This window comes from Terrapene carolina, unplaced genomic scaffold (genome assembly GCF_002925995.2).
Source record: "Terrapene carolina triunguis isolate 2854851 unplaced genomic scaffold, T_m_triunguis-2.0 Scaffold95, whole genome shotgun sequence".
NCBI lineage: Eukaryota > Metazoa > Chordata > Testudines > Emydidae > Terrapene > Terrapene triunguis.
The window spans coordinates 15,730,218-15,741,029 of record NW_020664446.1 but is presented as its reverse complement, the minus strand read 5'-3'; the positions used below and the strand labels follow the sequence as shown (position 1 = coordinate 15,741,029).

The 10,812-nt window shown below is 45.3% G+C and overlaps 1 protein-coding gene across 1 annotated transcript; it reads left to right on the top strand.

Moving 5' to 3' along the window:
• Positions 1 to 2,716: 2,716 nt before the first annotated feature.
• LOC112111001 (prolactin-releasing peptide receptor-like) lies at positions 2,717 to 3,737 on the top strand. Its single transcript, XM_024206258.2, is given in 2 exon segments — positions 2,717 to 3,459; positions 3,461 to 3,737. Coding segments are annotated over 2 exon segments (1,020 nt in total).
• The last annotated feature ends 7,075 nt before the right edge of the window (positions 3,738 to 10,812 follow it).

The following is a 10,812-nucleotide window of genomic DNA, read 5'->3' as shown; positions in this document are numbered from 1 at the left end:
GTTGATGGATTTTTTTTTCTTTTTGACAAATGTTAATTTGTCTCATAGCCCCGTAAAAACCCACAAAAGGATATTTAATGTAAGATGGCCAGGCCAGTATAAAACATGGTGAGGGGCCTTGCAACATATTCTATCCCATTCTGTTCTCTTCAGAAGAGTCACTATGAATCTAAGAAAGCATCCGATGAAGTGGGTATTCACCCATGAAAGCTCATGCTCCAATATGTCTGTTAGTCTATAAGGTGCCACAGGACTCTTTGCTGCTTTTACAGATCCAGACTAACACAGCTACCCCTCTGATACTATGAATCTAAGGACTTTTCAGTAGAGCATTTGCTGACATGGTTAGCACGTGTCACATGTTCTTTCCTTCTGCCTCTGGGGGGGGGGGGCGACACGCATGTGGGTTTGTTTTGTTGTGAATGTTTATTATTATGTATATATGATGTGCTATGTTTTTGTATTGGTGATGGTAAAGTCAAAAAGTGAACCTTGCCCTTGGAATGGAAATGGATGCTGTGTGAGGTGGTTCTTTAGTCCTGTGAAAGTCCTTCTGTGGTCATTGGGCACCTCCCAGCAAAGCATTGCCATGGTTCCCTCTGAAGAGCCTCAAATTTTTAGGCTGGAAAATTCATCTTGCACTGACACTTTCAGGCTTTAGAATTTTCAGGAGGAAGAATTTCTTTCCTGGCCCTAAATCATTTTGGTTTAAGCTGTCTGCCTTGAATTCAAAGGCCAGCATCAACATCTGAATGTACAGGACGCTTGTGCTATGTGCTTGTTATTATCAGCTGTTAACACAATGGGGCCCCATTTTTCCTGGGTGGGGTGTCTCTGGGTGCTAATACAAGAGTTACCACTACTACTAATTGAATGGTAAGACAGAACTCTGTTTCCCCTCATGAACTAGATTGAAATTGTCTCCTTTCTTAACATTTCATTGATCATTTTCCTTTTCAATTTCATCTGCTTCCGTGTTAATCCTCCTTTTGATGTATTAACTTAGTACATGGCACCCTGCAGTTAGCCATTAGAAGAGAGGCACCCTCTATCTTTTCTCTGTTGACTCAGGTCTCTGCTCTTCTAAAAGCCTCCTGTGCCTTCATCCAGAAGGGAAAGGCGCCGCTTGGTTTTACCATGGTGCATTGTTTCATTGGCAGCGCCGCTGGGAGCTAATACCCCCGCCACCGGCGGACCCGCCGCAGCGCTCTCCGAGGGGCTCTCTGATGTGCTAAGCCGCAGTAACACGTGTCTGGCTTCAGCACCCTGGAGAGCTCCCCTTTCTAGCCGGCTCCCGGCGCCGAGCGGTGCTGCAGCCCAGTCCCTGCAGCATCACCTCCCCCGGCGCAACAGTTTATACCCGAGTCACACGCCTAGGAACTGCCCCGGGGTTAGCCCCCCTGAGGGGCGCGGCAATGCTGGCACTGCACCCCTCTTCTCCGCCCTGAGGGCGGGGCGCTGGGCAGGGAGCCCGCGGGCCTGGAGCCCGGGCTGAGAGTTTTGCTGGACTCTGCCGGCTTGCGAAGGAGTTGGGGACGGGCACAGCGCAGCCGCCAATGACCGATCCCCTTCACACTGAGAGAGGAGGGGAGGGAGGCGCTGGGGCACGCGAATAAAGCCAATTCCTGGCTCTGAAACTCTTCCCAGCAGCGGATCATCCTGCTCGATCGCAGGCGCTGGGTTCACACTGTGGGGGGGGGGGGAGCCAATGATTCTGGGGCCAGCTCCGTTTCCCATGGCACTTAATTAAACAGGCGGCCAGGTTACCTGACTAAAGGTAGGAAAAGCCTCGAGGGGCTGAACAATTCCCTTCCCGCCGCCTTTGTTAATGGTCGATCTCACTCGCTTTGCTTTCCCCTCGTGCCGTGCCAATGGGGCTCTATTTGCACGTGTGTCTGGAGATCCGTGTGTCGCTAGTGGCGAGGGTCATTTAGATCTTCCTCCAGGTGTCTTTACAACTTTATTCTCCGGTGGCTGGGGATTTTTCACACGCCTCTGTGGAGAGAGAGAGAGGTGTGTCCCTAATTCGGGTAATCCTTCATCCACTTGCTTTTTTTGAATAGTACTTTATTGCTTGTTGCATCATGTATTGTAATGATGGATTATTAATTTATGATGTATCTGATTATACTTTATTACCTTACTCCATGTGCTTTTCATTGCAATCTCTGTCCCCGGTGGAGATGCCATTGCATGCCTGTCTGTGGGTAGATGTCTGCCTCGTGGCCATTTATAGCATCATCTGGGTGCTTTTTCTCTTTGCTTGAGTTTCCGACAGGGTAGGGATATAAGCGGGAAGTGTGTCTGCAAGCAAAGGGTGTCACTCATTCTGGTGGCCTCTTATGTTTTTCGTGGATGTGTTTGCACGGCAATCCTTAGCGCTCAGGGGAGGTTTTCACTTCACGTGTCCCTGGGAGCAGGGGTGTTTCTAGAAAGGATGGCCATGAGTATCTTCCTCCAGGTGTTTTCACTGTAATCTTATTCTCCACTGATGGGAGGGTTGAACTGCACATGTGCCCATGTAGGTGGTGTAAGGGTGGAGGGGCCATAAATGCCCCTAGGGTATGTGTGTGGAGATGCCACTAGTACCTGTGGTAGGATTGGAAGAAGAGGCACCACTAGGGCCTGTTGGGGGAGTGGAGGAGGAGGTGCAACTAGTGCCCATAGGGGGTAGAGGTGTCACTAATTTTCCCGTTTCCTTGCCCTCTAGGAAAAGATGGCTGATTTCTCTGCTCACCACAACCAGAGCCAGTCTGCACTCACCCCCACCAACGGGACGTTGGTACTGTTCCAGAGCTTGCAGCTGGTGCACCAGCTGAAGGCGCCGATCATCTTGCTGTACGCAGCCGTGGAGGTGGTGGGCATGGTGGGGAACTGCTTGCTGGTGCATGTCATTGCGCAGGTGAAGAAGATGCACAATGTCACCAACTTCCTGATTGGGAACCTGGCCGGGTCAGACGTGGCCATGTGCGCCACCTGTATCCCACTCACCCTGGCCTACATCTTCGAGCCCCGCGGCTGGATCTTCGGCAGCACCATGTGCTACTTCATCTTCTTCATGCAGCCTGTCACCGTCTACGTGTCTGTCTTCACTCTGGCCACCGTTGTTGTGGACCGTTACATTGTCATTGTGCATCCACTGCGGCGCCGCATCTCACTCCAGCTGGGTGCCTACGTGGTGCTCTTCATCTGGATCCTCTCTGGCTGCCTGGCACTGCCAGCCATGGCTCACACCTACTACGTGGAACTCGGCCAGCAGGAGATCACTCTGTGCAAGGAGTTCTGGGGGGAACAAGAGCACCAGCGTCAGACCTATGCGCTCTTCCTGCTGCTTATCACCTACCTCTGCCCCCTGCTAGCCATCCTGGTCTCCTACACCAAGTTCTCCCTCAAGCTCAAGAACAGGGTCATGCCTGGTACTATCACTCAGATTCAAGCCAACTGGGACAGAGCCAGGCACCCTGCTGGTTGTAGTGGGGGTGGTCTTTGGGGTGTGCTGGCTGCCCTTGCATACCTTCAACCTCATCCGGGACATCAACATTAATGCCATGGATGCCTATTATTTTAGCCTTGTCCAGCTGCTGTGCCACTGGTTAGCTATGAGCTCTGCCTGCTACAATCCCTTCATATATGCCTGGCTGCATGATAGCTTTAGGGAGGAGCTAAAGAAGTTATTGGTCTGGCACAGAAAAGTGGCTCCTTATAGGTAAAGCATGACAGTGAGTGTTGTAATCTGACCTGCTGCCCAGCGGCTCCTCTTGGTGGGTCACTGACCTACACTGAGCTCCCACAGTATATTGGCTCAAGTTGCAAACTAAAACAATAAGATGTGCCATCCAAATGCCTCCAATCCTGCGCCAGGCACAACTTGCCTCATTCCACTTTGAAAGCTATGGACATCTGTTCTGTTTAAAGAATATATGTGTCTAGGTGAAACATGTTCACTGCAGAATGTTCCTTTAGAGGAGCTAGCCCAGGAGAGGGGGATTGGGGTGTATGCGTGTGTCAGAGTGAATTCATTTTTTAGTTTTGCTACTTAAAATACATTAAACACATTCATAGATATTTGTTTGGAAAGTCAGTGGAAACTATTTTCCCCCTCCTACCTCCTTTCCTGGGTTAATCTGGGTTATAGTTTATAAAGGAAATGGATACAAGGGACATTTTAGTGATATGTTTCAAAAATTCCCTGAAAAGAAGATTCAGTAAATAAGGAGAGATGCCCACTCGGAGAGATGCTGTGTATCTGCAGCTTCCACTGTAGATGCACAGAACCTCTCAGAACTTGGTGTATACCATTATACAATCGGTAATGACTATATTGGGGGTGTTCCTATAGATTTCTTTTTTTAAAAAAATCTGGAAATGTTAGTGGTCAACATGTTTTCCTATTTTGTGCAATTAGAAAAGATTCCTTTGTAAACTTCAAGAGATTTTATAATTTCTGTCTGTTTTTTGTTTTAAAACAAAAAACAATCAGTGCCCTAAATGGCCCCGCTGTAGGTAAGAACAGAGAAGGTGAACAATGAAGGCTGGGGAAGGGGTGGAGGAAATAATATAAAAAAGAGCAACATTGTCCGTGGTGGAGCTCCCAATTAAGCCATCTGATGTAGAACATATTTCATGAACTATATTCTGCAGCTAGATGTGTAGTGTTACACAGATGTGCTCAGCTGTGATAAGTGTTTCATTTTATATTTTAGCTACCCAGAAAAGTGGAGTAAGGACTGACACACGAAATGTACAAATTAAACAGCACCAACCAAAAGATGAATAAAAAATACCTTTAAAAAGAGCATATGGTGAAAAGTAAAGAGAACTGCTTCTATTTGGGTTCACCCTCATCTTATTAGAAATTTACAGACGTAAATATTGAAGTCTATAGCTGGAGCAACTGTTCCTCATGACCAGCTGTTGAAATTACACCATGTGTCATTATCAACACAAGCCTGTCTCTCCATCTATCTAGGTTCCTATCATATTCCCCATCACCACAGTGTCTGAGCATCTATGGTGATTAGCATAATCATTTTTTAGAAGACAGCAGCAGGAAGTTATTGTGAATTAATGGATATGCAAGGAGTCAGAATATGCTGGATAGCAATGGGAAACTTAAATCACATTCACTCCCTGATCAGGCTCTTTATTTTCATGGCTGCATAGTAGGATATTACTTTTGGTTGGGAACAGATGGACACAGTGCCTTAGCCAACACTGAATGTCTAGGCACATAGCAGTCACATGCTTTTTGAGGTTTTTGCAACAGATGATTTCAACATTTGTCAACACATTTTGTTGTGTGGAACACAGTGCTCACCAAAGGTGCTGAATTCTGAGTACTGGAGAGTCAGGTCTTATTCTTCAAACAGGTCCAGCAGAGGCTAGGGCATTGGATATCTGGCATGGACTATCTGGCCAGTATTGCTAGCTGTGCCACCAACCTGCTGGGCAAGTCACTTTCACCTCCGCATCTGTTTTCTTCCTATTTAAAACAATTTTCTGCCCTCTTTAAGATACAAGGATAAAGAGTGTAGTAGTACTATTAGTTCAGTCTGCAGGTCCCTACCAATACTTGACCTCATGCTGAGACTGCCTCCAAAGGTCCAAATTATTGTCAGTTATGGTGGTGCTTTTTAGTACACCTGCCCACTGGGAACTAGTCTGAGACCACCAATATATTTGACATATGCTATTGAAGAGTGATCAGAGTATTAACTCCAGACTCCCTTGCCCCTGTTAGATATGTACCATTGAACTGGAGGCGAAAGAGTCCATAACCCATCACTAATTCCCTGTGTATTCTTTTCCCTAGTCTGTCTTTTTTTTTCTTAATTAAGCAGTAATCTCTGTTATGGCATGAACTGTCATCTCATTCACATCGAATGTGTTCGCTATTTTATCTAGGTGTGAATTAGTACAACAGACATCTAAAACTCTTTGTGGGTTTATAAACTGTAATTTAAATATGGGAATTGTTAATTAACCGAAGAGACTCAGATTGTGAGCTGTATCTAAAATCAACAAGGCTGGACTTGTCACTGTTACAGGATGCATGGATCCCATGATTTTCATGCTTTTTAAAATAAAAAAGAACCATGGCTTTTGGCATCTCTGTTTCCTTGTTTGTTTCGCTGGTGGCAAGTTGATGGGTAGGTAATCATCTGAACAAATGTCACTACTTGGTTAAACTGTAACTGTAGTCTGCATGATGAGCAGGAACTCAGAGTAACACTGAAGTGGGACAAAGGGCTAGAGAATTGAACTGTTAGTGAAAGACTTAATTCTCGAAGAGGTCATGGGATGCCATACTGGAAAAATCATGGGATCAGGAAAACTGGTGATTCCACAGTTCTAGGGCAAACTTTTAAAACCAGCCTCTGTTTTGGTACCTATAGTTAACTGATGCCAGTATGGTTTCATACTGGATCAGACTGCACAATCTCGAATGCCCATCTGAAACTTTATCAAAATTAGCCACATCTTTGGAGAGGTTTGCAAGATCTTCACTTCCCACCTGCAAATCTCCTTACTAGCTGAAGAACTTGTTGGGAACTGGGCATTTCTGTCTTGGGCATCCTTAGATCAGTGGTTGAAACCGGAGCTGCGTGGCAGGACCAGGCAAGATGGGAGGCAGGGGAAAGCTGGAGAGGAGAGTCCAGAGTGGAGCTGGGTCGGGAAGGCGGAGAAAACCTGGAGCCCAGAATGTGGCGGTGCCCGGAAGGGGCTCCAGTGGAGCCTGGGGCTGGGGGAAGCCGAGGCAGATACAGAGTACAGTGTCTGTAGCAAAGCTGGATGGCTGGCAGGGGGAGGCTGGTGGCTTGTTCCTGTTACCACCCTCGGCCCTTTGCCAATCCCAAATCCTGAACTTGGTTTACAACTTGTGGGATTCGATAAATACTCCGTGTGGGTTGATCTGTGAGATTTAAATTCCACTTGGCGTGTACCCCTCAGCACGTCTCCTTCTGCTGGTCCTGGCAGGGGTGATGTGACTTGTTCTCCCCTAGCCCCCAGGGATGGGGAGCTGCCATTCTAGCCCCACTCTTCTCATTGCCTTGGGCCCCTCCCACTGCCAACCTCTCACATTCTCCCTCTTTACTCCATCAGATGTTCCTGTCCCTCACCTACCCTCTGCACTCACCTGTGCTCCCTTCCCCCTCCCATTCCTACTCCTTCTCCCCTGCCCTTCTCAGCTCCTGTTCTGGACCCACATTCTCTTGCATTCTCCTCTGTCTTCTCCCACACCAAGCTCCCCAATCCCCCCTTGTTTACTACCTTCCCTCCACATTCCTCAGCACACTCCCCAGTCTTCCTCTTGCCCTGCAGAACCCCCATGACCTTGCTACTGCTTCATATTCTCCAATTCTCTAACAACCTCCTCCTGCCCCCTCTATCCCCTGCACATCCTCCTCTCTCCCTTCTGAACCCCCATATGATATCATGTTTGTGCTGTTTGTAGTCTAGGTTACATAATGTGATTGTGTTATCAAAAGGTAAGTGTAATGAGTACTTAAAAGAGAGACATTTACAGTTTATTAAATGTAGTACAGTTTGTCCATTGCTATGTACAGATGTTACTGGGAATGATACGCAAAGTCTGGCTGTAATTAGTTTCCTAAATGACTCTCAGTTCAATAGATGGTGGTGAAAAGGACCTTTGATGGGATACAAGTGACAGAATCAAAATAATAACATGTAATCTCTTTAAAAGGAATATGAAACTTTAAGGGCATGCATGGAGTCTTTGTATTAATGCATTTTGGTATATTTGTGTTTTTAAGGGAGCCTGGGAGACCCAAATGTTCTTTGTGCCCAGGCCCCAGTTATTCTTAATCTGCCTCTGTTCCCACCCCTTTCTCTTACTGTTCTTGGCACAATGGGGTCTTGATCTCAGTTGGGGCCTCTATTAATAAATAAGTATTAATAAATAACTTCTCAGTTCTGAAGATTAGCAGAGGTTCAGGTTTTATATCCAAAATTACTTATTCATCTAGCTATAATTTTGAGTTAATAATAAACAGTGCATCATCAATAAGTTGCTGCTTAGTATTATCATCTGTGGCTCCAAACAAAAATGTTCTTTAAGAGGCAACGCTTGTTTCCTCCTGTGTAGCTCAGTCAGAGCAATTGTGCTTTGCAATGGGGGTTGGCTTGATGGGCCAGATGTGGGGGAGCGAAACCCTCCTGTGTACAGTCCCTTGTCTGGCAATGTGTAGGAGACAGTGAGGGGGTGGAGTATGAGCCACAGATCCTCCAATTCCTCCCTCAACAGAAGTGTCACCTACAAACTACTGCAGTGATTGGGCTGAAGTACCTTCATGGAGTGGCTGTACAATCTTTGAAGAAGAGTCCTCTGCCCTGCTCATCTCTCCAGCATGTGCCCCAGTTACCATGACCAGGTGCCAAGAATTGAAGCATGAGAAATTTAAGGTGCAATAAAAGGACACCTGACAAAATGTCATGGGATGCTGTTCTGGGAAGAAAGACTGCTAAGCAAAGATGGGGTCCATCTATCGAGGAAAGGGGAGAGCATATTTGGATACAGACTGGCTAACCTAGTGAGGAGGGCTTTAAATTAGTTTTCACGGGGGGGCAAGTGACAAAAGTCCACAGGTAAGTCCAAAACATGGAGACCTGGGAGAAGGGTTGGAGTCTGGAGGTGCATGGGCTGTTATAGCAGGGATAAGGGAGAGACAAGAGAGAACATAAGGGGAAAATCAAATCAGTATCTGAATGTCTGTATGCTAATGTGAGAAGTATGGAGAATAAGCAGGAAGAACTTGAAATGCTAGTTAATAAACACAACTAGGACACAACTGGCATCACAGAGACTTGGTGGGATAATACGCATGACTGGAGTATTGGTATAGAAGGGTACATCTTGCTCAGGAAGGGCAGGCAGGGAAAAAAGGGAAGATATGTTGCTTTATAAATTAAAAATGTATACACTTTGACTGAGTTTAAGATGGAAATAGGAGACAGAGTTGTTGAAAGTCTCTGCATAAGGATAAAAAGGGCAAAAACCAAGGGTGATATCATGGTAAGGGTCTACTACAGACCACCTAACCAGGAAGAAGAGGTGGATGAAGCTTTTTTTAAACAACAAACAAAAGCATCTAAAGCACAGGACTTGGTGGTGATGGGGGACTTCAACTACCTAGACATGGACAATAATACAGCAGGGCACAGATTATCCAAGTTCTTGGAATGTATTGGAGAGAATTTTTTAGTTCAGAAGGTGGAGAAAGCTACTGGGGAGAGGCTATTCTAGATTTGATTTTGACAAATAGAGAGGAACTGGTTGAGAATTTGAAAGTGGAAGGCAACTTAGATGAAAGTGATCATGAAATGGTGGAGTTCATGATTCTAAGGAATGGTAGGAGGGAAAACAGCACAATAAAGATAATGGATTTCAAGAAGGCAGACTCTAGGAAACTCAGGGAGTTGGTAGATAAGATCCCCTGGGAAGCAAAAATAGGAAGTATGGCAAGAGACCACCCTGGCTTTACTAGGAGATCTTCAATTATCTGAAACTCAAAAAAAGAGTCCTACAAAAATGGAAACTAGGTCAAATTACAAAGGATGAATATAAACAAATAAGACAAGTATGTAGGGAGAAAATTAGAAAGACCAAGACACAAAATGAGATTAAACTAGCTAGAAACACAAAGGGTAACAAGAAATCATTCTATAAATACATTAGAAGCAAGAGGAAGACCAAGGACAGGGTAAGCCTGTTACTCAATGGGGGAGAGGGGGAGGGAGGAGAGAACAATAACAGAAAATGTGGAAATGGAAGAAGTGTTAAATTATTTCTTTGTTTCAGTTTTCACCAAAAGTTTAGTAGTGATTGAACGTCTAACATAGTGAATGCCAGTGAAAATGAGGTAGAATAGAGGCTAAAATAGCGAAAGAACAAGTTAAATTTACTTGAACTAGTTAGATGTTTTCAAGTCACCAGGGCCTGATGAAATACATCCTAGAATACTCAAGGAACTGACTGAGGAAATATCTGAACCATTAGCTATTATCTTTGAAAAGTCATGGAAGATGGGAGAGAAAGGGCAAATATAGTGCCCATCTATAAAAAGGAGTCCTGAGGCACCTTAAAGACTAACAGATTTATTTGGGCATAAGCTTTCATGGGTAAAAAAAACACACGTCTTCAGATGCAATTGAAGAAGTGGTTTTTTTACCCACGAGAGCTTATGCCCAAATAAATCTGTTAGTCTTTAAGGTGCCACCGGACTTCTCATTGTTTTTGTGGATATAGACTAACACAGCTACACCTCTGATACTTGACATCTATAAAAAGGGAAACCCTGGGAATTACAGACCATAAGAACCTAAAAACATAAGACTGGCCATACTGGGTCAGACCAAAGGTCCATCTAGCCCAGTATCCTGTCTTCCGAGAGTGGCCAATGCCAGGTGCCCCAGAGGGAATGAACAGACAGGTTATCATCAAGTGATCAATCCCCTGTCATCCATTTCCAGCTTCTGGAAAACAGTGGCTAGGGAAACCATCCCTGCCCATCCTGACTAATAGCCATTGATGGACCTATTCTCCGTGAACTTCTCTAGTTCTTTTTTGAACCCCCATTATCTGGCAAGGAGTTCCACAGGTTGATTGTGTGTTGTGTGAAAAAATACTTCCTTTTGTTTGTTTTAAACCTGCTGCCTATTAATTTCATTTGGTGACCCCTAGTTCTTGTGTTATGAGAAGGAGTAAATAACACTTCCTTATTTACTTTCTTTACTCCAGTCATGATTTTATAGACCTCTATCATATCCCCCCCCTTAGTCGTCTCTTTT